General features: G+C 39.0%; 3 protein-coding genes and 1 pseudogene across 3 annotated transcripts in view; 2 read left to right on the top strand and 2 right to left on the bottom strand.

The window, feature by feature from the left end:
• Positions 1-4,355: 4,355 nt before the first annotated feature.
• On the top strand, positions 4,356-6,139 carry LOC148728219 (uncharacterized; annotated as a pseudogene).
• Positions 6,140-10,630: 4,491 nt separating this feature from the next.
• LOC111339306 (coadhesin) lies at positions 10,631-14,698 on the bottom strand. Its single transcript, XM_022945934.2, has 2 exons — positions 13,662-14,698; positions 10,631-11,160 (listed from the first exon to the last, which is right to left on the bottom strand). The coding sequence occupies exon 1, from the start codon at positions 14,594-14,596 to the stop codon at positions 13,793-13,795; it is 804 nt and encodes a 267-aa protein (XP_022801669.1). The 5' UTR covers positions 14,597-14,698; the 3' UTR covers positions 10,631-11,160; positions 13,662-13,792.
• A 377-nt stretch (positions 14,699-15,075) lies between these two features.
• Positions 15,076-17,568, bottom strand: LOC111339305 (uncharacterized). The gene has a single exon (XM_022945932.2). It carries the CDS (start codon positions 17,255-17,257, stop codon positions 15,674-15,676), a length of 1,584 nt encoding a protein of 527 aa, XP_022801667.1. The 5' UTR covers positions 17,258-17,568; the 3' UTR covers positions 15,076-15,673.
• Positions 17,569-23,518: 5,950 nt separating this feature from the next.
• Positions 23,519-27,305, top strand: part of LOC111339307 (uncharacterized) — a 35,213-nt gene continuing 31,426 nt past the window's right edge. Inside the window, exons 1-2 of the mRNA XM_088725777.1 lie at positions 23,519-23,835; positions 26,213-26,437. Of these exons, the coding sequence (XP_088581903.1) occupies positions 23,665-23,835; positions 26,213-26,437 (396 nt within the window). The 5' untranslated portion in view covers positions 23,519-23,664. The remainder of the gene's footprint in view (positions 23,836-26,212; positions 26,438-27,305) is intronic.

Genomic DNA, 27,305 nt, shown 5'->3' with positions numbered 1-27,305 from the left:
ATGTTTTCTTACTCCTCAAAGTAGCGGCTTGTCTTCACAAATGGAAAAAACACTCCATCTTTATCTAAAATATCACTCTACTGCATGACCAATTGAACCTTTGTATTCAGGTAGCGAGCCTAAATGAAATCCTTTATCCGCGTTACACGCAGAGTGTATGCGGTAATCAGTCAAAAACACAATTTGGATACTAGCAGATGCTGGCAATTTCATGATATGAACTTTTTTAAATATATTTGTATTTTTTTTCTTTCTCAACAGAAATACGTCCTCCAACACCATTGCCTTTCTACATGAAAAAGTGTTTTGGAATTTACAGGAGCTGATACAGCTGTAGGGGTAGCAGACATTTGGAGGACTTAAATATAATCATTCCTTTAAATTGTTTGAATACTTTATCCTCAAGGCAATTTTTTTCAATAGGGATTTGTCTTCCAACGCCATTACCGTTCTACCTGAAAGTGTCTTTTCGCATTCAGAGGAGCTGGAAAGGCTTTAAGAGAACAAGCTTTTTTTTTTAAAGGACACTGGCAATGTCATGAATTAAATTTGATATTAGATAGTTCATAGATTCAGTTTGAATGATAAGAGATATTTTTGCCACTCAAATAAAACTGAATCATTGATTTAAATTGTTTGAATACTTTATCCTCAAGGCTATTTTTTTTAACAGGGATTTGTCTTCCAATGTCATTACCGTTCTACTCGGAAGTGTCTTTTCGCATTTAGAGGAGCTGGAATGGTTGTAAGAGAACAAGCTTTTTTTTAAAAAGACACTGGCAATGTCGTGAATTAAATTTGATATTAGATAGTCCATAAATTCAGTTTGAATAATAAGAGCTATTTTGGCGACTCAATTAAACTAAATCATTGATTTAAATTGTTTGAATACTTTATCCTCAAGGCTATTTTTTGAACAGGGATTTGTCTTCCAATGTCATTACCGTTCTACCCAGAAGTGTCTTTTCGCATTTAGAGGAGCTGGTATGGCTGTGAGAGAACAAGCTTTTTTTAAAATGACCCTGGCAACGTCATGAATTAAATTTGATATTAGAGAGTCCATAGATTCAGTTTGAATAATAAGAGATATTTTGGCGACTCAAATAAAACTGAATCATTGATTTAAATTGTTTGAATACTTTATCCTCAAGGCTACCTTTTTTTAACAGGGATTTGTCTTCCAATGCCATTACCGTTCTACCTAGAAGTGTCTTTTCGCATTTAGAGGAGCTGGAATGGCTATAAAAGAACAAGCTTTTTTTTTTTTTTAAAAGACACTGGCAATGTCATGAATTAAAGTTGTCGGAATGCTATTTCCTTTGATAATTATTATTGAGTAACATTTGCTCCAGAATTTTTTTTTCTTGACTGGGATTTGTCTTGCAACACCATTGCTCTTTTACCACCTCACAGAGTTTTTTCCAATTTGCAGAAGCTGACGGTGCTGTAAGGGATAGCAGACATTTTGACGACTTAGATAAAACTGAATCATCGATTTAAATTGTTTTTATACTTTATCTTCAAGGCTATTTTGATTAACAGGCATTTGCCTTCCAACGCCCGCATTACCGTTCTGCCTGAAGGTGTCTTTTCGCATGTAGAAGAGCCGAGAAAGCTGTAAGAGATACCAGCTTTTTTTAAGATGCTGGCAATTTCATGAATTCAGTTTGTTTGAATACCATCTCCACTGGTAATTTTTATCAATAAACAGTTCTTCTAGTAATTTTTTTTCTTAACTGGGATTTGTCTTACAACGCCATTGACTTTTTACCTGATAGAATTTTTTCGAATTTACAGGAGCTGACGTTGCTGTAAGGGATAAAAGAAATTATGTAAAACTTAATCATTGATTTCAATTGTTTGAATACTTTACTATCAAGGTTTCTTTTTTTTAACAGGTACTTGTTTTCTAACGCTATTACCTTTCTACCTGACAAAGTGTTTTTAAATTTATAGAAGCTAATAAAGCGATAAGGGATAGCGGACATTTTGAGATAACAGAAAATTCATGGATTCAATTTGTTTAAAAACTATTTTCTCTAGGATATTTTTTTCCTTGCCACGGGTTTGTCTCGTAACGCCATAACCTTTCTACCTGATAGAGTCCTGTAAGTCTTCTGATCGTCCTAGCATATATCTGACTGGTTCGTTTCGCATATATCTTATGTGATGAGTGAAATCGTCGTCCTGATTTCTTACTCCTCAAAGTGGTGGTTTGTCTTCACAAATGATAAAAACGCTCTATCTTTATCTAAAATACCACTCTACTGCATGACGCATTGAACCTTTATATTCGGGCAGCGAGCCCAAATTAAATCCTTTATCCGCGTTATACACAGAGGATATGTGGTAATCAGTCAGCAACACAATTTGGATAGAAACTGGCAATTTAATGATATCAATTTGTTTCGATATATTTTCTCGACCATTTTTTTTCAACGGGGATTTGTCCTCCAACGCCATTGCCTTTGTACCCAGCAAAGTGTTCAGTTTAAATTTACAGGAGCTGATACAGCTGTAAGAGACAGAAGACATTATGGAGACTTAAGTAAAATCATCGATTTAAATTGTTTTAATACTTTACCTTCATGGCTATTTTTATTAACAGGGATTTGTCTTCCAAGGTGTTTTTTCGCATTTAGAAGAGCTGAAAAAGCTGTAATGCAAGCCTTTTGTAAGATACTGGCAATTTCATGAGTGCAATTTATTTGAATGCTATTTCCTTTCACAATTTTTATTTAATAACATTTAATTTAGTATTTTTCTCTCAACTGGGATTTGTCTTCCCACACCATTGCCCTTCTACTCGTTGACAGAGTTATTTTCGAATTTACTGGACCAGACGGTGATGTAAGGGATAGCTATCCCTTACTATAGAAACAACGAACAGCAACTTTGAATCTATTTGAATCCTGCTCACCTCTTTTTTTTGTAGAGAATTCTCTCCGAACCTAATCGCCTCTTTGCCAAAACACGGTTTTTCTCGACAAGAGGCTGCACTGTCAGTAGGGATATGTTATAAGAACACCTAACTTTCTCAACTGTCCCTTTAAACGCTCTATTACCCTGTCCACTTAAAAGCACATCGGGTACATTGTCCTATTACTGCAGAAATCGGACTGGTGACCAATCAGCACGTTCGAGAATTATGTCATGGTTTTGATTAAACTTAGAGTTTTTAAAGTGTATGTACTGAACCATGAAAATCCCCCTATTCTTTAATTATCACTAATTTAAAAACTGTTTTGCTTCAAAGCACAGGATAATAATCGCTTGAAGTGTATTCCCTATATCGCGCCTTCTACAACAGGACTTAGTTACACTTGCTGTAAGTACACATCAAAAGTTAGATAGTCCCAAACGTTGGCACTTTTTGTCATTTTTTCGAAATCAGTTTTATGTTTGGTCGAGTTGCTTCTGCAGATAAACGCGGAGATTGCATAATGAAATTATAGCTGATAACAATACATTATTTGCATGCAACGGCATCTTAATAATTTAGGTTCCTTCGAGTGAAATACGGAGATCAAGCATCGCACTCTGTAGCCTTCTCATATTTATGCATTCACCATTGACCAATAGGAAACGAGACACTTTGTTGAGCACAGAATAAGAGTTTTCATCCTGTGGCTCTATAAAACGTTTAATCTTCTAACTATTTTTATTCCAGAACACTGCCTGATAATCCTATAGAGATAATTGAACCAGAGGCCTTTGGCCTTAATGCCCCTGGACTTAAAATGTAAGTTGTAAAATATGAATTTTATCCTAAAGGTTCTTACTGTAACTAGTCTTAAAACGGAAGGGGACAGATCAGTTTTGTCTTTGTCTGTTCTCCGCTGATTGATGTTTTGTTTGCTTGCTTATTTTCGTAGAAGGAGCTTTTTTCAGGAAAGAGTTTGCGTACACTTCTCACGGAAGGTTGTAAGGAATGTCCGAATGGTTCGTACGTTTCTTATGGCAAGAAACCTGGAAAATCACTACCAGATTGCAAGTCATGTCCTGACAGTCAGTCATAACTGACGATTGTACACTTTTAGATTCTATGACGGTCTCCAAGGGGTGATGGCTTTTACGGCTAACGGTTAAAACTTTGGTCGTTTCACGGCGAACGGCTACTATCATTCCATCGTTATCACCAGAAATTAACTTTTTTTACGACTATGGGTTAAAATAAGTCAGTTTTTACGTCTAACGGCTACATTTTTGGCCGTTTTACGGCTATCAGTTAGCCACATTAAGACCCTCTCCTATCATATGAATGTGAAAGCTACTTGCTAAATATTAAATGTCCGTGTGGTGTGGTCCAATAAAGACCAAAAAGAAGATGTAAAAGTCAATGTTGAAGATAGGATATGGGGGAAGGTGGAACGAGGCAAACAAGTCGAGCTTCAAAGAATGACCTAAAGGTCTGCATAACGTCTATAACCATTTGCTGTGCTCTTTTAAAATTCAATTCTTTACAGAGGCGTTCTTGAAACGAAAACGAAAACATAACACTAAAGCAATAATTTTACCTTTAATAGGAACTGAGACTGACTTTTTCGCTGGATACCGAGGTTTTCCATGCTTGCACGGTCATTATCGAACCCATTTGTTCGAGGAATGCCACAAATGTGGCAAAGGTAGACTTGTGTGCCAAGACGAATATGTCTCTTTGAAACCTGGTTATTGGTGGCAGTGGCGCGGAACGACTCTTACAAACTTCGTTACCAAGATTTTATCAAAAATCTCATAAAAGCTTTACCAGCACTAGATCAGGATTCCGTGAAATACCCCTTTGCACTTCCAATATCCACAATGAATATTGTGGCAGAAGGATACGAGGGGCCAGTTTTCGCCGTTTGCAGCTCTGGATACTACAAGCAATTCCACACCTGCAAAGAATGTCTATCGCAATCGTGGATCACGGGACAGTTGTCTCTTGTTGCGGCCATTTTGTTAATAATACTTACTCTTTTGGCATGGAAAAGGAAAGCAAAGCTTGCAAAGGACCGTGGTCTCAATCTCACGGACACGTTCTTATCCTAACTCAGGATCTTAATCGGGTTTTACCAAGTCATTTATGGCTTACTGGTGTCTTCTCTTTCATCAGTTGGCCAGATTCGTTACAAGTTGTTGCAAAAACAGTACTCAGGAATGCTGCAACTGAATTTACTTCAAATTGCACCTATTCACAGCTGCCTTTCTCCAGGACTGCATATGAATACATTTGGAGACTTGTTTGTGATCTTGTCATTGAATGCAACTATTATTTCCGCTGCAGGTGTAATTTACGGTATTCGTAAGAGAGTTATCTTGGAGGAAAAAAGCCTAGATGACGAAGAAAAACTAACCAAAATCTCAGAGATGAAGGAAGTCGTGTACAAAAATGTCTTTTTCGTCCTTTATGTGACTTACTTGATAACGTGTTCTGGCGCTTGCTTGCCGTCAACTCTGCAAGAACAAAAATGAAGAGTTGTGCAAAGAATATCTCAAAGTAGACTACAGCGTGGAATGCCGAGGTTCAACATATAAGGCTGCCTTCATAATATACGGCAGAGGGGGGGGGGGGGGGGGCAGGTAAAATTGAGGGGGATTGGAAAAAAATATATACAAGAAAAAAGGGGGATTTCAAATTTTTTTTACAATAAAGTGGGGGGATACCAAATTTTTGTTATCAAATAAGCTAGAAGAAATAACCAGGGCGTAGTAAAATTTCTTCATTTCATAACATAACATATGCTGACACAGTGGGACTTTTGCAGCACATGATGGTAATATGTTTATTTCAAAGTTCTGTAAACGGCCTATTGGTCTGCAGTAATTAAATTATGAGATTTGTCAAATTTAGCTACATTTAAAACACTTCTATTATTAAAAGCCTATTTAAAAGAAACAAAAATTTTTAGGCATATAAATATTGCTCTACTCCAGATTTTGTGGAATAAGAATCTTTGTTAACTCATCAATATTGAATAAAAAAAACAACTATAATTAATAGGAACTTTTCCTAAATATTTACTCTTGGCCGGAGTCCTCATTTTTCTCCACTTCTTAATTTTCATGGTCTGTGTCCTCACTTTCCTCCACTTCTTCATTTTCAGTTTCCAAATCTTTCTCAGTCATGAGTCTGGATAGTGGTTTTAAGCCTGTGTAGAGTGCAATCTTCATGACTTAAAGTTTATCCACAAAAGATACCCTTATCTCTAATAAAACAAAATTTTTCGTATTGTGGATGACTTCCTTCCAAGAGCCCAACTGAAAATAGAGTTTTCTGCAGGCACAGTTTGTCTCGAAGACCCAAATAGCATCAAAAAATTTTCCGAGAAATATATCTTGAAAAAGATCATATAAGATCTTACGTAAACCATCTTTTGTGTCTTCAAAGGGCCAAAGATATCCGAACAAATCAAACAAAACGGGATAAAGCCGAAGTAAAGAAAACATCATACGAAGATTATGACTGGATAGAGTTATCCTTATTTCGCGACGCTTTAAAGAAACTAACAGTTAAAGAAGTTGAAAAATATTTAACCTTTCATAAACTATCATTAAATAGTCTGAAGAATGACAAAATTACTCGGATAATGGCACATATCAACTTTTTAACTAACGGCTCCAACATGCATTCACAGTATAAGAGTGTTTCTCAGAATGACCACCAAGACGAAATAGAGAAAGGAGATGGTGAAGATGATGAAGAAGACAGTGAAGATGATGATAGTGATGACGAAATACTCGCTGTTTTTGGAAGTGACTCTGAAGATGAAGATTCTCATGAAGAAAGTGGTAAAGACGAGTCTGATGATATGAATGTGCATCAGGTATATCAAGGATCCGCCGTAACCTCTCGATCTGGAGACAGTGCAGCCCTAGTAGTAGATATCAAGACTTCCTTGCATAAGTACATTGATAAAAAATTAACCTTATAGTCACATTTTAAAGTTTTATGGTGTTGCTGTGGGTAGGGGGAGTGGAAATTTTTTAATATTCTTGCTTGGGGGGATTGCTAATTTTTTGAGGCCAGGGTGTTGAAAATTTTTTTGGTGATAAAAAATTCCACCTGCCCCCCCCCCCCCCCCGTCATACATTATGAATGCAACCTAACCACCTGCTGATTGTCGCATACATTTCCGCGGCGTACTTATTTACCCTACCTGATGCTTCATTCATTGTCCTTTGGAGGCATCGGCGAACAATAATATCAACCTCGGCAGACGGTGACGGTTCAGGCTTTGGCAAGGAACTTGTTCAAGGACTACGGTTTATTTTCGCAAACTACAAACCACAAACGTGGTACTGGGAGCTGTTTGAAATGTCTCGAAAAGTAATTTTAACATCTGGCCTTATTCTTGTGGGTCACGAAAGCAGGTCCTAAATTATTTGGTTTAGCGTGGGTCGTTGCTGGTATATACTGGTGTATACGGAATTTGTTTCTCCTGGAGGAAACCCATACAGGACCCATTCAAGAATAGATTTATGACGACTTCCCTTGCCGTTACAGTTGTCAACTTGGGTATCGGTGCTGTTACGAGGATCGAATTATTTTTACTGAATCTGTCACGCAATCCCAGACTTTTCTTGAATTATCTATAATCTGTAATATTCCAGAAACTTCTTTCATGTGACTCAGCAGTTTCCAAAAATAGTACAGCTTGTAATACGCTATAAATAGTAATAGAACATTCTAGATAACTAAAGTAAATGTATAAAAGTTGGCTTGTGAGAAGTACAAAAAGGATTTGCCCGAGGGCTTACCCTCGTGGCTCGCTGGCTGAACTTGTGGAAGCTGTGATGTGACAAGGCTATGACCTTTTGACCTTGCGATCTCCGGAGAGAAGAAAGAGATGAAAAAGACGATAGTCGAGAGAGGAAGAAGATAGAGAATACAGAGTTTACTATGGAGTCCTCCGGAAGAGTTTGTGTACAAGGAAAGAATGCGATAAATCAAGAAAACCAAGCGCTGTGGTCTTCAGTCGGCGGATGTTGAAATTGGAAGTTGATCAAGACGACGAACACTTAGACGGCATGAAGGATTGTAAGCCTGCTTTATGAGCTGCTTAACTTAATCTTTCACCTAAGTAAATTAGACAATGTAAAACTAATCAAATAGTAGTTAAAATGGGTAACTGCTTGTTGTTACATTTTGTTGCGTGCCATATATCGTACTCGGCAGTCTATTTTCATATATGCTTTGTTAGCGGACATTTGTTGGTCATTCGTGCACGTAACAGTGCTGTGAGCAAAGTTCCAGCAGAGAATTCGGACACAGTGGATGAACAAATGGATGCCTTGACAATGAAGATACTGATTCTTGGGGCAAATACTCTTGTAATTGGTCTTCTTCTCGGTAAATATAAATAAATGGTCTTGGAAAGATTTGGGCAAAATATTTTAATCAAACCGGATCAAAGTATTTCCGCACACATGGAATTATCATTATCTATCCTTCTGCATTTTGCTTGTCAGGAAAGGTGTTAGCTGTAGAGCGTTAAATTTAGGCTAAAGCTTGAAGTAAGCCTGGATTCGTTCTGATATCTTAAATACCTTCTCAAAATGTCAACTGCGACAGTCAGAAATAATTCGTGACTTTTATTCGTTTGGAATTTTGCGCTGAAATTGCACGACTGGTTACTACAATGCTTGACACACAACATAATTCATTTTTGCTGTTGGCTTAAATGATTTTGCCAGCAGAAGGTGAAGCGGAAAAAGGGAAAACGCCATTAAATGCATGCTCATTCAAAATGTTTCGCTCACACGAGGAGATTTAGAGAGGGATCATATGTGGACCCTAGTTTATGAGGAAGATCAACCTGTGTGGCGTAGAATACTCTAGTGAAATGCTGCTGAACTGAACAACCTTTACTGCCGAAAAAAATTGCTAAAAAATTCTTATAATTTAAATTTTATATATTTTACTATCAGTTCAATACTTGATGTACGTCTATCAGAGTGGCGCATGAACCCTCAGTGGTCCTACTCGTGCTGTCTGGCATTGATTCTTCCTCTAAATGATTTGCAGGGCGAAATTCGCGGTATGGTTGGAAAGAACATGCTTAAAACACAGGTTCAGACAGGTATGATGGGAAAACCTTCCATTACCGCCTGCGCAAAGGACAGTGGAGCAATGAGTTTCAGTCTATCTCAAGGAGACGTTGGTAGAGGTGATTCAAATACGACACTGGAATCCCTTGAGCCCCGGGGGGTGCTCGATATATTCCTGGGTGGGGAGGTGCGGCGCGGCTCCTCATACCATGACCCTGTTTAAGACAAAAATCTCTAAAAACATACCCTGGCTGGCCGCACGTCCCCATTAAGCCCTTAGAAGGGAGTACCGCCCCAGGCCTTGAGCTAAACTTGAAGCAAACCAAACACCGGCAGTGCCGCCTAAAAGTAGAGTGTGATCTTGGGACACAGACAAAGGTCACAATGCCATCATACTTTACTACCAATGGGTCACTAGGGCCAACAGATATCTCAGTGAGGACACTGAACATTAAAGATTTTTACTAAAACTGATAGTTTACAAAACGAAACCAGTTTTGGCGGTAGAATTGAATGGAACGTATAACAAAATAATGAAGGGCGTAGCTGGGAGGAGGTGGTTATGGGTTCCCCTTTGACCTCCCCTTCGTAAGCTTTTTTTGGAGCAAACAACCGACAATATTCCTTATTATTACACGACTCGGGCAGTCAGAGGGCCAATAACTAAAATTAACCAATCAAAATGCTCTATTGCCGGTCCAATATTCTCTAAGTATTGGACCGGGCACTGTCCCGAATGGTCCCGAATGATACCGCACTTGTGTCCCTTTGGACTTCAGTCGTATAATAAATCTCTTATTAACCAAGCTTGCTCGGGACTGTACTGGAAGAATATCGGCCCTCGGTCCGTACTGTCAAGATCTCGGGCCGATATTCTCCCAGTGCGGCCGTCGCGCTTGGTTAATAAGATATATATATAGTTAGAATTAGAAGTAATATAGTTCAGGTGGCAAAAACTGGTGAGCACTCTCCGTTTGACACAATGTGACCCCTTCCCCCTTTTCTCATTTGATCATCTGAATTTGTTTGTGGTCATGAAAACCTTTTTCTGGTCACTCAAATGGCGATCTATCTCTGTTTGTATAAACGACTGTAAAGAGCCCATGCATATGGGTCTGGGTCATTGGGTTCCGCCGAAGGTTTGAGGCACGCGCTGGAACCTAATTTCGGGCACGAAAGCGAGGTTGGGGCGGAATCACGGAAGGAAACTTGAATGTAGATTCCGAAGCGCAAAACAACCACATAATCTATATTGTGAACTAAGAAATAATTATTCTCCTCGTTACTGAGTTGGTGAAGTACTGCACTGTGTTCTTGCTGTGGCGCTCTGTATTTAGGGACTCAGATTAGTCAAATCTCTCATATTTTCGTTTTTCTGAAGAGGTAAAATTAACAAGAAGCAGGAAGAGCCGACGGCAAATTTCGGAATCTAACCGATCACTTTATTTCAGCAAAAAAGGCCTGAAAAGAGGGCTCTGACAAAATCTACGTAGTCCCAGGTGCTTTCCCCAAAACAGACCGCTGCGAAAGAGAATTAGGTGGATCTCTGTGAAAACAGACTCACAAAGAGAACTCATTCTGACAACACTCAGGCGAGATATTCAATGTGAAAGTTTATTTAGGATGAGTCAGCCAGCCTTCTAGTATACGCGTCCTACTACAATCTACAATGTGCTGCAAGTATTCACTGAAACTGAAGGGTTATACAAAAATAGCCTGTGCTACGCCAGATACGAAAAACCACTAAAAAAACCACTCTTTAGAAGTGGCCAAAAACTACGTGGAAACGTATTCTTCATCTAACGCAGCAGCACTATACCCCGAGGAAAGGGTAATTAAAATAAACTTAGTTACACTACTGATCACACAGAAAATTCAATGAAAGCAGTGATATTTTTACAGAGAGTTGTAAAACAAAATTACATTAAATAAGAAAAAAGAAAGTGGTCAAACCTAAGACTGACCGACCGAGAATGACTTAATTTTCCCGCGAAACGCTTAAATAATCCGAAACTACCGTGATGCCACGCGAACCTCTTCAACGTGTCGTCAGGATATTAATTTCTGACTAATTCGTTCCCATGTCACTCAAACGTCTAAGCGATCGGCTGACAAGAATGAAGAATTTCCCTAAAAGAAAGGAAGGTTACAATTTAACGATATAACGAACACTAGTTTATTCCAGAGATGCAAGGTGAAATTAAAATGGTTTTACTTGTAATGCTTTTAAACCAAGGAAAAATTTGAACCAAAACAAATACAGTGAGCCCAAAGGGCCAAGTAGATATCCTTTAATGAGGGCCGAGATAAATGGACTTCCAGTACCTCAAATTATGTATCCACAGCTTGTCTTTTGATCTCAGTGATCATAAGAAAATATTTACCTTTGAAACCAAACTCATAAAGGTCATAGTTTTAAGTTTCACTGCCCTTGCTAGGCCCAGTAATGTTGCAAAGTACTCACAGTGAATTTCAATAACTCATTTCCTTTTAAATTCTGTCACAAAGGTACAGTAGTGATTTCACCTTCTAACTAGCAGAGTAATCTCAAAATTATCTTCCCCCAGCCTTTGCTTTTTATGAATATTTTGCTATTTTGTTTACAAATGTCAGACGATGTCAAGAAATTAGTTAACTTTTTTTCGGTGGACGAATTCTCATTCTCTCTCTTATTTAATTTGGTTTTTTAGGGAATAAATTCTCCAAGGTTGTGTATACTATAATTCAAGTGATCACAGCGGATTACGAGTGCAAACGACACGAACCCAAGCCCACCATTCTCCATGTTGGGAATTGAGCCCTCCGACAGAGGGGTTCATGGTCAGCTGAAATCAAGATAGCGGACTTGACGCACGAAGAGTGCGAGCTGCACACAAATTACGTTTTATTTTTTGCATAATTTTTAATTACTTATTATCAAATTTTATGTTTGTTTTTTAAGTTTTTGAAATTCCGCTGTGTTTCCGGCATGTTCCAGCATGTTTCGGTGCTCCAGTGTTCCAGTGTTCCGGTGTTCCAAATTTTAGCACATATCGAATGTTGCGACTTGCAAGTCAATTTCGCGCGCTCCTGACGCTTAAGTCCAACAGCCTTGCTTTTAATTCTATGCCAAAATTTATTACCTGACGAGAGAATTCCGAGTTACGTTGCACGCGGAAACTGATATCGCACGAATCGCGAAGAGATGAGTGCGATATCGGTTTTCAAGTGCAATAAAAGTGTTTGTTTTATCCCGAGCGCGAAACAAGAGGTGCGAAACAATATCACTTATAATTACCCTCGTTTTCAACTCGCAGCTCCATGCTGAATACCTCGCTTCGTTTAGCAATCAGAACGGGAGATTTTATCCAGTTATGCGGTTCTACTCTGAGTAACATGTCTCGCTTGAGTACCCATTCAAATATAGATAACTATCATTGTTATGCTTAAATTGGATAGAAGGCCAATTCTAATGATTTTTTATTTTTATTACAAACTGTTGCGAACGGTTAGATTTTTATTTTACACTCCCTAAAGATACCAAAGTAATAAAATACGAGACAAATGTGTCAAACATGAGAATTTTGAATCGTTCGATACTTCTGAAATGCTCAATAACTTTCCACACCGACATAAGACTTACCCTTAATTTTTTTTTTTTTTTTTTTTTTTCAGATTCATTTGCTGGTGCATGGAAGACTAAAAAATTACAGAGAAAATGAAATATTTCTGAAGGAGCGCTTCAAGACTACTTTCAAAATTTCGTCGAAATGCCAAATAAAAATGAGTGATGGGCAGCCACCTGGAAAGTGTAGTTACAGTCTAAGATCACCAGTAAATATATCTTATTATTAAAAACTGGATCATTGGATAATGCAATTCAAGACTTTTTATTGGCTTAGCCATTATGGTATATGAGCCAATATACCTTAATCTACAAATATGGTAAGCGTACGCGTCAGCTTAAAATCAAAAGGGAGCTACAAAATTCGGTTTCTTCTTACAAAATAATAATTTCTTGGGGGCGTTTCTAATAAAACAATTATTCCACTCGCGCTTGTTGGATATGAGATGATTATAGCCAACTCCAATTCTTCGCTTGCGCGGTAACCGGTACTCTACAATAGACGAGTACAAATAGCACGTGATATTTAAACTCGTCTATGGCGTTATTTGCACTCGTCCAAGTGTAGTTGGATAATAACACTGTTTATGCAAATAACTGAAGTATCGACTATCCAGTGATTCCGGTAACAACTGCATCTGGGGGTAATAGCAGTTAAGTTTACCCGGTAAATTGTCTTGTTTCATAAGCTATCAAAGTTATCTCTATTTCGACGCTTAGTAATTTCAATTCTTGGGAGGAAATGTTATCAATACACATGCAAATTCATCAAATTATGCATGAGTTATTAGAGGGCATTGTTTTGGGGTTCTTATTAAAACAATGTTGTACTTCGTTGTCCGATTATTCGCTTTTTGTTTTACTTTCTCAGTGTTAGTTACCACGAGTAAAGAAGGAATCTGCCTAAACATGCTGGAAAATATCAGTTCAGAGTCAAAATACATCCTGCCACAGCGCATTTTTGCGAAGAAACGGTGATATAACACTCCAAAAGCAGTATCAATAAATATTTGTTATGAAAACATACCAGTTTTGACATTTGTAGACGACGGTAGTGTATCGACAATCTAGCATTGAATAGGGGTGAGTGAAGAAAGCTTTCTTTCTCCGAAGAACCCATGAACGTTTCTAAATAACATCTTCTTGAGTTCCAAAATTCTATCCTCCAATATTAGGACAAGGGTCTGTACTGCAAGCTTGTGTTTCCTCAAAAGGTCCTTCGCAATCTTTACCTCCTCTCGCTGGGGCTGGCTGTGAACAAGTACGATTTCTGGCTTGGACGCCAGAGCCGCAAGTCTTTGTACAAATTCCGAACTCAGACCATTCCGTGAATCCACCATCAATAGGGCAGGGTGCAGTGTTGCATACTTCAACCTCATCCACTGGACCCTCACAGTTCTTTCCGCCATGTGCCGGCGGTGGATTCGAACACGTTCGCGTTCGTCTCTTGACACCCGATCCGCATGTTTTATCGCAGTCGCCAAAATTTCCCCAATCGGTAAACCCACCGTCGACAGGACATGGTTTCACGTTACAGGGCTCACTTTCTTCGTTCACGCCTTCGCAAGGAGCTCCATCATACTGCGGACTTGGATTTGTACAAGACCTCGTCCGTTTCCGAACACCATCACTTCCACATGCTGCAGAACATTCGCCAAATTCGCTCCAATTTGTGTAACCTCCATCTATGGGACATTCCTTAATCTTGCAACTTTCTTCTTCCTTTGGTTGCCCAAGGCTTTGTTTAAGACACGTCTGGCCGAATCTTCCGGGGACAGGATTCGCACAATCTCTAGTTCTAAAGCGAATTCCGTCGCCGCAATCACTGGAGCAAAAGCTCCAGTCCGACCAAGGCGTATATCCTCCGTTTAATGTCGCTCTTTTTGCGATAAAAAACAACGGAATAGCTGCGCCACAGAATAAAACTACAAATAGAGGTAGCCTCGAACGACCGAAAACCATGTCTTCATAGAGCAATAAATGATAAAATCTCCCGGTTACTTGAACGCTACTTCACCGAGATTTTTTTTCATAGGACTCGGTCGGTCGTTACGCATTCGAAATATGAGTCTTCAGGATCTTTAGCCAGCGGTTGATCGCGATGTAGTTTCCCAACGTATGTAGGTAGCAAGAAATCTAAGAGCGAGCAGTTCCGTCCGATCACTGTCAGTCGCCTCAACTTCTTATCTTTCAGGTAACTTCTTTGCTTTTTAGTGAGGTGCTTTCATACTAGTGATAAGTACGGAAAATTGATCTGGTTTGGGCCAGAATTACGTAAAGTTCTTTGGGTCGTATCATAATGCTGATCTCCGAGTCTATAACGGATTCCGGTAAGTGTATAAGCTTGGAAGATCTTGGAAGAACTCCCATCATTTAAGATAAAATGAAAAAAACTGCGCAGGCGAACCAAAAAGAGAATTCAATTATCACTGAGGATGAGATGGCCAAAAGTCATGAGTTTTTATTTACGATCATTATCAACAGCAGATGAGACTAAAAGAATTGACAAAATTTTGCTCTTTGTCGAGCGCAGTGTCAATGAGAGAAAAGCATAAGCATTTGAAATGAAAGTCTAAATTGCATCACCATTCTAGACCCGACTAGCAATCAGCATAGACAAAAGTGATCAAATGTTCATGGTATCGCTTTGAAAAAATTGAAACTGGGACACTCAACATTCAAAGAACCCCCTCTAACCCACCCACCCCCTCCCCCCACCCCCTCAGTGCTGAATCAATTCCTACTGCACTCATTTCTATTCAACAGTTGATGACAATGTCAGAGAAAAATAAAATGCGGGAAACAGACAACTAATTACTCTAACTACTACATCAATTGCAACAATCATCTAAGCCGATGATTATGAAGCAAACTCCACCTTCTCTCTCTTGCTCGCTTTCGACTAAAAGAAAATGTAAGGATCTCCTCTTTCTCTCTTTTTTTTTTTTTTTCAAATGAATCAAGATGCAATGTGCTTGAGAATCAATTTTCACTTTGAATCAAGTTTTATCAGAAAGTTAGGCTTGAGACTCAGTTCTGTCATTCTTTTAAGATGCTGCTGGTTATAACATCCCAGGAGAACTTGGCTATTGCCACATCCCTCAGCTTAGCGGACACCTCACATCGCTTGCTGTGATCCCGGAAACCATTTGGATACATGAACTTAAGAGCTTTCTCTACTTTGTTTGGCAACTGCTCCACCAGAAACGCACCATCTGCTACACCTTGAGCGCCACCAGGACGTACCTCCAAGCGCATCAGGTCTCCTAACTCAGGATCCACTTCTCTGACAGCACCTATGACATCTGAGATTCCCGTATGATCATGACAGAGGGGGAGTACCCCAGCAGCCATAGCTTCGACTGAAACCATTCCAAAGGCTTCCAGGGCTTTGGATGCCATTACACTGAGACTACACAGAGGAAGGACTTCCTTCAACTGGCCATGTTCTAGGAGACCTGTCATTGTGACCCTTCCCGATGGAATCTGGCGGAAGAATTTCTCAGGTTCCTGAGGGAGATCCACAAAGTTTCCTGCTTCAGCATATGCTTTGAAGGCTTCAATGCTTCCCTGAACCATCGCCTCCAGCATTCCCTCCAAATTCTCGCGGTTGCCTCCATACCCGATCAACAACAGTCTGGCCCTGGGAATCCGTTCAACAATAGTCGCAAAAGCCATTAATAATTCCCCGACTCCTTTGGTTTCTTGAAACTTGCCAAAGAAGCAGATAAGTGGCTCGTCTTCTTCTAGAGGAATCCAGCGTTCACAGAGATCTGCGTCAGCTGCTCGCAGGTCATAGGACTCGGAAACGCTTTCTAATGACTTCTGTAACTCTTTCGCTGAGTGACCCGGAAGTTTGACTTTGTCTGCTCTTCTCCCTCCAGGCTTTCGCTTGATAAAATCCTTCACACTTGCTATAAACGCCTTTTGCCTCTCGATTCTAGACCCACCTAGCTGGAAAACGTCAGGGTCCATACCTGGAGGAATTATGACGATCTTTTCGAGCAGACCCATCTCTTCTTTCTCCACTTCAAATATTTCTTGAACAAAGCTCGCCATGTACTTCGCCCCGACAATGAGTTTGCGACAACTCCTTATCCCTTCCAGAGCGTAGCTTCTCAGCTCTTGGCGGTTTTTCACGGAGAATATCAGAGAGCTTCCGTGTATTTTAACATCGTAGGGAATTCCAGTGCCTTCCGTGGCTCGTTTCGTTATTACCGGACTCAAGATCGCATGATTCGCCAGTATTCGATCGACACCTTGAGCGATCACCTTCTTCAAGCCGTCTGCCGTTCCTTTAATATTCGCTTCGATCTCCTCCAAAGAGCAGTTCACCATCGTCTTCACCTCGTACCCCTCGTAGAGATCGTACCAATAGACAAGAAGCAGCCCATTAATGTCCGGCACCACGACTCGAATATTGCCAGCTGAGGGGGCGGAGAGCGGAATGGCGTCGTTGCCGACAATGAATTCGTCGACAAAATCCAAGCGATCAGCATGAGGATCTTGGCAGAGTATTGTCACCGCATGACCCTGTCGCTTCCACGATTTGGCAATGTTAGCAGTGTAGACGTTGGATCCTGAACCACCGAGCAAATAACCGTGTACCAAAACTAAATGCATTTTTCGCTTTCAATATTCTAAAGCGGAAAAGTTACTGAATTCGTCTGCTATTGCGTTACTTTACCAAAAGACGCCGACAAATCTGATATTTCCGTGCATATTTCTGAGAAAAGTCACAAAATTGCACAATGTTTTCTTTAAATAGCATGGGTGATGAAGCAACAAATCTAAATTTTTAAACCCAAGGGATCTCGCTGAAGTCAGCATAAATTTATCGAGCCACGTCATTCGTTCCCATGCATTGTTTTTGCGTCGAATAGTACTTTTGCAGTGAACTTGACGGAACCAAAGATAATAGACGAATAGATAAATAGATGGAAAATTAGAAAGAAATGGTAAAGTAAGATGAAACGAAGATGGTAAAATATGGAGAAGATCATCACCCATTTTAAAAGTTAAACGTCATTTTAAATATGCATTTTATCCGGATGAAATACATATTTTACTATGCTCAATAAACGACAAACAACTGCTTCATCGCATAATTTGAGCACACAAAGATTTTCTATTACAGCTTCTAAGCGGAGCTGATTTTTGCCACAAGTTAACAGTTTTTCATGAGACCCTTTCATTACTATTTTAGCTAAAATTGACAGTCGTATTAAACTTGTTATTTTGGTTGTGGATATTCGATAGCCTCCGGCACGATCCGGAAATATAGTTTTGCGCATTCAGTTCAGTACGGCGTGACAAGCATTTTTATGTTCGCGATTTAACGAGATTTTGTTTACACGTTTGGCGGGAGCAATTTTTTTTTTCAGCGGTTAGATATGAGCGGATTCTTCACCGGGAACTAGTTTTTAAGACTTTCTGTTCAAGCAAATAAAGGCTGAAAGTTTCTAAAAAAACTGTAGTGCTGCGTCGGTGGGGGTAGTAACAGGATACAGTTTTGTTATATCACCTAAGTTGAAATTGTAAATTGGCCACCGTAACGAATAAAAAAGCTGACGTTTCGAGCGTTAGCCCTTCGTCAGAGCGCTCTGACGAAGGGCTAACGCTCGAAACGTCAGCTTTTTTATTCGTTACGGTGGCCAATTTACAATTTTAACTTAGTTGATAGAACCAAATTTCTGTTCAAGTAGCCTAGCATTCACATGAAAAGGAAACAAAATCTTCTCAACTTAGTCATTTCATTGATTGCTCATGAATATCATTAGGGTCCTCGTGCGACCAGGGAAATGTTCTTGACTTTTACCGCCTGTCGTTGATTTTCGGAGGACAGCTAGGCCTAGTTTATACGTCGCCCTACAGTCGAATTTAATTCAGACGAATTTAATTCAAGGTCCCACAAGCAATTAAATTCGACGATAGCGCGACCTCTAAAACGAATTAAATTCGTCTGGTTAATTAAATTCGTCCTAGACGTTTATCCGTCTTGATAAGACGGATAAAAAATCGATAACGCGTCTTCAGTTTTAACGTCGCACTAGCGTCGCGTCAAATGAAATGCATACAGCTTCTTAATTTATTTTGGCGAGCCCACAGCGACCCGTGGCGAGCCCGCAGCGACCCGGGGCGAGCCCACAGCGACCCGGGGCGAGCTTTTCGAGTGACACCTCTGACCAGAGACACTGCATTTGGGAAGAGAATTAAATTCGACCGTATTGACTTCGACGCATAAAACTACGCCACGATTTATGTGGACGGAACGATGAATTTAATGGCATTAAATTCGTTTGAGTTAAATTCGACTGTAGCGCGACGTATAAACTAGGCCTAAAAGAAATGTACAAAGTGTTACAACGCGCGAGCTGAGGTATTGTTCTGTCCATTAGATCTTTTGTTTTGCCACATTCTCACTGTCGTTGCTGTCGCAATTTGCCTTTTTTTTTTGCGGTTCCTATTTAGATTGTAAAGGAGGGTGGTGAGTTTTTGGCTTTTATTCTTGAAACGTTCCCCACGAAATCTAGAAAGTGATTTGAAAATGTGTAAAGACCTCACTAACTTTAAGAAAACTTTAAAATCAAAGATGTTGAACGAGTTTCTTACAACAAAATAGTTTTAACATGTAGTTTTACATTTTTTACTATACAAGTATCTCTTTTATTCTTATTGTATTGTACCGTTCACTGAAAAACCCCTTTAGGGAGCGTTCAATAAACTTATTAATATTACTATTATTAAGTTAAAACTGTTAGATTAACATGCTACGCGACAGCATATCATTCGCCTTAGATGTTATAAGGGGGGAAGTAAAAAAAACTGGAGATCTGCCGTTTACAAGCATTGGGTTTATACAACTTCGTACTATTCTAGTCTTCTCGGATAGGGACGAATAAATGGAGGTCCCGTCTCCTGCAGGGTTGGGGTAGGAGACGTTAATTTCCCACACACGAGACTACTGTGTGATGGATGTCCTCTCCTGGGGTGGGATGGTGGGTTTGTATAGTTGTGAAGGCCGTAAGTTGGATAACTCATTGGGTTAATTACGTCACCTTTGTTAAATAAAGAATATTGTATTGTATTGTATTCTACAAAATCATCAGTAAACTGCCCAGGTTCTGGGACAGCTGAATCAGCAGAGAGCCAAAAACTAACCTCCTTCTGAGAATATCACTCAAGTCATGTGAAAATCAAAAGAGCTGGACGATGAAGGCGTGAAAATCACTTTTTGAATGTATCTTGCAGGAGACAACACCTCACAACACAACAAAAAACCTCAAAGTCTCTGCCACCTCTTCTTTCCTTTGGGAAACAGTGCCGGATCCAGGCCTTGAGCTAAAGAGGGGAAGGAAGGAACGTTTTTGTTTGTCTGTGTTCACCTACCGGCTTTTCTGCCCTCTGCGTTTATTTTTTTTTACCCAAAATAAGGGGGGAGCCCGACCCCCCGTGCCCCTCCCCTAGATCCGCCATTGGGAAAGAACCTCGCCGTCTCGAATGCTTTGCATGTAATATTCGATCACCACTCGCATCAAGGTGTCAAGGGACTTATCTATGATAAGCAGATATTACTTCCAAGTCAAACATAGTTTGTCTGACCTAACTTGGTAAAATACAAGGATTTTCTCCTGCATTAAAAATCCTTTGTCATATATTTGAATTTATAGAGACAAAGCGTGTGCGGATATCGTATCGGTTGTACTATAAGTCTGAGAACTTTGTCAAGCATGTACATCGAAAAACACTTCGCCACCATAGTTACTTAGCTATAATTGAACGAATAAAGGGGGTGAGTTTCTAAAGAAACTGAAGTGTTGTGTCGGTAGGGGTAACAAGGTAACTTGGTCTTATCAACTAATTTGAAATTGTAAATTGGCCACTGTAAAGAGTTAAAAACCTGACGTTTCGAAGCGTTCGCCCTTCGTCAGAGCTTCGCTCATATTATTTGCTAATCGGTTCTTGAGTTTTCCGACTCTCTCTATATAAGCCCAGTGTCAAAAATAATCCAACCTATATAAGGTTCTCAGTGAATGCGTGTTGACGAACGAAAATCTCCGTCAGTGATGACAGCCGAGCTTTGTTTGGTTTGCCACTTTTTCTCCTCTCTTCCCAAGCAAGCGCATGGGACGAGCCAAAAACTTCTTGTTTCGAATTTTCACAGGATGGGACACACTCAAGGTACGTTTTACCACAAGCGATAGCTCAGTGCCCTACAGATCTCTTCTGCTGCTTCTCGCGGCAGTCTTTAAATAGTGAAATAAATGTTCGCTCAATTTTATATTATTTTATATAGTCATGTGTACCCCGCAGGACCAGCTAATGGTGATTGAGGTCTCACTGACTAAACCTTACTTCTTTTTAACCGCGTCCTTCCCGAAAGATAAGAACCCCTTTCATATATTCGATAGTAAAAAGTGTTACTACGGCATAGCAAAAGATCTTTTTATTTTAGTTATTATATGCACGATCTCTGAAAAAAGATTCACGTTAAGTTCAATATTTTCCGTCTTGGTCTTCACTAATCAACCGTTCTTAACTATCTGCATTACTTTGTAGTTTTTTGCTTTCTATTTACTGTTTTTCTTCCTTGGCAAACTATTTCATGACTTTTTCTCTCTAATTTCATGTGGGTGTTTTCCGGCTTCGAAATTTTTCGATCAGACAATTTAAATGACTCTCATAGCAGTTTTTTCACTATTGTTTTTATACATCGGTTTTTAAAAACCCGACTCTCTTTGTCAAGGTACGGTATAAATCAATTAAAGGTAGTTTCTACGCTTCAGTCTCTTGCAATAATAAATCATTCAGTTCAGGGATCGAAAGTTTACAAGTAGCCTTTATTTTCTATAGAAAGATGCTTTTTCGTCTAGCCATGAGCTTGGGACAAAGAAAAAAATTGACTCTATGAGGAAACGAAGCCGTCAGACGTTCGATCCTCTACCACTGGGCCGCTGAGAAACCGTCTACATACATACATCATACATACATCATATCGAAAGTGGAAGCATAGATGGTTCCAACTTTCCCATAAGCCCGCTCGGTTGCCGAATCCCCTGGGAGATTGTGAATACATACATACATCACCTTTATTTCACCTCAGATTTACAAGAGTAGCTGTATAGCTAATTTCTCCGAGAAAGAGAAAAAGAAGAAATTAAGTAAACAAATAAGTAAATAAAATGTATAAAAACAAATAGAATCGTATATTATATACAGTACTTTACAATACGATGAGCAAAGCCCATTACGAAGTTCATATATGACACGCGTCCCGCATACTGCTAGGATCCGCGGTAATGTCGATAACGTCATGTTTTGTGAAGAATGAGGAAGATGGTAAGTTTTTTTTAACTCGGTAAAGTTAATCTTCTCACTACCGGCTGTGCACTAGTAATACTTATTAGAAAACCGTACTCACCTTCGATAGGCGGTTGCAAATACCTATATATAGAAACAATCTACTGGCAAACTCTACTCAGCCTAGAACATGAGCGAATTCGACAAAACCACCTACTGCTAATGGGTTTTATTTGGACTTTGTACCCTTCTAGAAATGAATTATATGACCGAAAAAGTACATTGAACTGGGACTATAGTCAGTTTAACACGACCGCCTCAAAAGGTACAAACATGATCGACTGGTCTGTTTTCTAATGATATAACATAGACAAGATTTTTTCTTTCAAAAGTTTCTTTTTCTTTTGGCTCGTAAATGTTTTATCGTTTTTATCCGTTTGGACGAAAATCTGGGCATGCGCCACGACAACAGAGTCATCAAATATTCTTCTGCCAATTCCTATATAACGGCCTTCACAAATAAATTTTATAAACTTTTGAATTAAATATTTGCAACTGTTCTTTTTCTTCGTTCGTTTTTGAACAAGCACCGAATAGAAAAGAAAAATGTTCCTCCGACCAATGAACGAGGGAAAAAAAACTTTCATGTAAGAATTTTCTGAATTGATTCGAAATGTGAAAGATTGCTTTCCCAAAACCAAAATTGAATAAAAACTCACAACTGTGATTATTGAGCTCTGTTGGACCAATGTTGAAGTTTCCAGTGACCATAGGTTCTATTAATACACTAAAAACTTCCAAAAATAAGCGTCCTGTGACGTCAGCTGCTCGGGTCGGGCTATTTTTTCTCTAAAGAGCTAGACAGACCCAGGGTACAACTGCTTTCCAAAGTCTTCGAAATGTGCACGTTGAGATAGAATACGGATGTACTTCAAAGCCTTTCTAGGAATTTTGAACAATAGCCATTGATGTGGGCGTTTGTTTCTAGTGAAAACCAACTTCCCCGTAAAAGATTTTCTCAGAAAAAAGGTGTCAAATATTTACTGTTGAATACCTCCAACAAGCATACCCCCGATACCCCCTCTAGGGCCTTTACGCCTGGCCAGCTATGCGAAAGCTAACATTGGACTTTAGCAACTGTCTATCACGCCATGAAGAGTTAATTCTTGGAAAGCAGATTAATTGAATGATACGTGATTATCACATTTCAATATTTCTCCGAAAACTCGACTTTTACTCATTCAACTTTAGGTAATTTACAACTGAAAAAGCACTATACCTCCCCCCCTGAAGCCATGCCCCAATTCGAGATTTGCTCACCATTTCAAGCAGATTTCTTGACTAAGATACAAAACGACCCAAAGAGAACAAAGGTGATTTGCTCTCATCGACGCCAAGCCTATGAACTATCCCACAATTTGAGGCTGAAGTTGAAATATAAGGGGTCCCAGTCATGGGACTGTCATCAGTTTAACTCCAACTATTTCTGATCCTCCCCTCCCTCCCAATTTCTATGACGAATGAGCAAGAAGGAATTTGATTGGTTCGCTTCAGTTTTAGCTCGATCGAAATGAACATCCCGAGGGACGCCTTACATATTGTGGGTTTCTCGGAAACAGCTGTTCTCGGAATGAAAATGTAGTGTAAACATGTATTTGGGCTTCGAACGATGATCGTTAGTGTTAAAGTTCCTACAACGTTGAGACATGAAATGCTGACGATCTCTGAGAATGGGTGTTAATGGCGGTCCAGAAGTTTGGAGAAGAGTCAGGGAAGCTTGTGGAAGAAGAAGTTGGCCATGGTCTCGTTCAACTTCCCTTCGAGAAGGAAAAGGAACTGTAATTTTCGCGTCGAGTCACGAGGATTTGACTTTTGTGTACCGTCCAAACTTGAGCGTCAGGGTGAGTTAAGCTTTCGATTCACGTAAGATGAACGCAAGGATTTCTATGTTTCGGTCTAAAGTTCATATAAACACTACAACACTGCCTATGTTCTTCCAGCACTCGTGACACGATCGTCAGAAGAGCTACTGTATTTACGTACGATCACGTACGGAGTTGCTTCAAGTTAACATGCTTTGCTTCGAGGTTATTCCGGAGAACTGAATGGCGTGTTAACCACTAAACGCTATAGTCGTTTTCTGTTTGGAAGGCTTTCATTGAAAAAAAAACTGTACCCAACTCCTTAATAATTAAACTCCAATTTGCATCGATATATATTCCTCCAAGTTTACCGCGTCGACTTTGCGGTTTTTAAGGTATATTTCGCCGAGTTTAAAAGAATCTTTGTAATTTGTGGGTTATCTTTGCATTTAAATAGTTTTTAGTGATTTATTTTAATAAGAATTGTCTCTGTTCCCATGAATCCTCGATCTTTTACTTGCCAAAACCTTTTGACAACTGATAAGGGATCGATAGTATATTTATCGTTAAAAACAGACTGATTTGCCTCAGTTATGATTGGAATTATTACATAAACGTATTTAGATTGTTCAGGTTTTTAAGGAAAAGTAACTGCTACTGGAATTCTTCCACAAAGCAGAACATAGCTTAATACGACACCTGTTACTTAAGATAAAATATAATGTAGAGAGTCATTTTTGAGTCTTTAATATTTTGGCAATAAACTAAGTGGTAATTTTTGTTAGGTTCATAACCTAATATGCATGTATTTTTTGCATCAAATGTGAAAGGAATTACTTCTGAGAACAACAATTCTCGGAAAATCTTTTGTTTGTGCAATAAACTTGAGAGTGACATCTGTTTCATTATTTAATGCTTTAGTAAAAGATGTCACTGTTGTCCTATAGAATAGAATGTTATGCTCTGATGTGTTTTGTTGTTCACATATATCTGTAGCAAGCTGAAAAAACTGTAAGCCTTCCACTGAAACCTGCTGTTCAGCCATAGCTACATTTTCCTGCTTGTTATCACAATTTTCAATCTGTTAACAATCAATGACTTAGGTCAAAAGCACTTAATGTGTTAACGGCTTTGATAGCAAATAATTATGGTAATTAGTTCCAAGAAAGATAAATGTTTACCAAGGTGGCTTTATTTTGATTCCTAGAAATGTGTTGCTATTGATGTAGACTTCTAACCAATGGTTTTCCTCTGAGACCAATTAGAAATCAGGTAAAACCTGAAAGGTGGCATCTGAGTTTTTATGCCTGGTATAAAATTTCTGATCCCTGATATCAAAATACAACTTCTCCTTTTTTCACTCTCTACTTTTCTCAAAGAAGAATTGGGAGAAATTGATCGATGTAGAGAGAACTTATCTTGTGGTCTGGGTGGTTGAGTAATCATTGGAGTCTGTTGTCCGTCACTTAGAGGGTTGAAGAAGCTAGAGGGGGTACTCATTTAATGAGCATCTGGGTGTCACCTGTGTTTCTGAGAAAACCCTTTAGGAATTGGTATTATGCAATGGGATTCCTAGAATTTATGATCCACAAGGTTTGGACTAGCGGGCACCGGTGGACTGATATTTAGTTGCATCATGGGATTGCAGTTGTATTTATTTGTCCCACATGCTTTATCTGTCATGAATTCTAAGTGACAGGTTTGAAATTTGTTCTTTTTGATGATGTTTTGGAAAGGGGATAAAGCAATATAAAGGAAGTAAGGACTTCTTGAAACTGATAAATGTATAATACACAAAACAAAGCCATTGAGCATCGATTCCAGTTTAAATATGGGGTACAGCAGGGACCTCTGACAGCAATTAAATCTTCCAAATCTTAACATTACTCTCAAACCTCTCATTTTATGTATTGACCTCTCTACAATGGATAAGTTCTTAAGTCCAAAAAACTTTAACATCATTCTTTCTCTAAAAGCAACCTGTATTATCACAGATGGGCTTGTGGCAGTCACTTACAGTCATAAGAAACAAAGGATTCTGGTTAATAAAATAAATATATGACCTGATGATCCCTTTCACTCTCAAAATCTCATTTCTATGATCTGAGTTTGGAGAACTTTAGTTTGGATCAACTAATAATCAACTAATTGTTATTTTTCCTATATTCTCATTACTTGTCTGCCTTACATTGTATTGTTATTGTAAGGAGAAAGTCTGTCTTGGTCACCTATGGAGATACTGGGGAAGGGTTTATATAGTGTAAGTCAATACTGGTGGAAAAATACATAGTCCCAGAGCAGTGCTCATTTGACAGGTCCTAAACAAGCATAAATGATTATATCTGCATTTTGAGACAGAGCAGAACATAAGTGTGGTGGGGTGCCTGTAGTGATACATATGTTATTTTTTGCACAGGATGTCTGCACTGAAGCAGCCCAGATGCTCAAAATCTCTCCAGTTGCACTGGATTTTTTCACTTTGGTTTCTGCAGATGGCAGACATTTTCTTAATCCCAACAAAGTGCTCAATGAGGCTGAGTGTACCAGCCAAGTTTACTTGTTCAGATTGTGTATCAAGGCCTGCCATGGCTTGGAGCTGAGGGACATTGACAAGGAAGCATTTGAATATTACTTTTATCAGGTGTGTTGCAATGATTGGTCATTAGTCCTTCATCTATTAACCAACATATTTACAATCTTTTTCCATTTTTATTTACTTAGTGACTGTTGATAGCTATGAATCAAGGTTAATCACGCAATAAAAACAACAATCGTACGTATGTGGGCCGTCAATGGGCTGCTACATATATTTTCCATTTGGGACAAATACAACCACCAAGGGAGGGAAGGGATGGGGAGTACAATAATTCACAGGTTACAGTGTAATGCGATTCCTAGCTATGTACAATACATGCTCACCATTAACTTGTAATAATTAACTATTAATACCACTTCTATTAATTGTCATTATTATACTTTTGACTTACTATGAAAAATCTGATTGGTCAAGAGCAATCAATCAATAGACAATAGCATGTGATCGTGACATGATAACCCAATATCCGCAGCAGTCAAGTCCAAAGTCTGCCTAGTTTCCAAGCCCCTTGTTCATGTAGTGTTCTCAAAATGTTTGCAAACTCAGAGTGGTGTGACTTCTTTTGCAGATTGTTTAAAAAATGCATAATAAAACAATTACTGAATGATATCAGGAATTATTAATATGAAACCTATTGTGTCTGTGTTATCTAGTAACTCAGTCTTCTGCCTTAGCAGATTGATAAGGCCAATTTTGTAGCATGATGGAATAAAACTGAGTTTGGATAAGGCCAATTTTGTAGCATGATGGAATAAAACTAAAGAAATTTGTTAGGAGACCAGTGTAGGTTTTTTTATGAAAAACTGAAAAAACACAATCATTAGTTTTATTCTATCATGCTACAAAGTTGGCCTTATCCGAACTCTTATTGACCATATCTACAAAATCAACAACACCTCTTCCAGCCTTCAAA

This window comes from Stylophora pistillata, chromosome 6 (assembly GCF_964205215.1).
Source record: "Stylophora pistillata chromosome 6, jaStyPist1.2, whole genome shotgun sequence".
Taxonomy (NCBI): Eukaryota; Metazoa; Cnidaria; class Anthozoa; order Scleractinia; family Pocilloporidae; genus Stylophora; species Stylophora pistillata.
This window is presented reverse-complemented; position numbering and strand designations above follow the sequence as displayed.

What these genes read in the sequence shown, in the direction of transcription:
- LOC111339306 (XM_022945934.2), bottom strand. Translation starts at nt 14,596, where the DNA reads ATGGTTTTCGGTCGTTCGAGGCTACCTCTATTTGTAGTTTTATTCTGT.
- LOC111339305 (XM_022945932.2), bottom strand. Translation starts at nt 17,257, where the DNA reads ATGCATTTAGTTTTGGTACACGGTTATTTGCTCGGTGGTTCAGGATCC.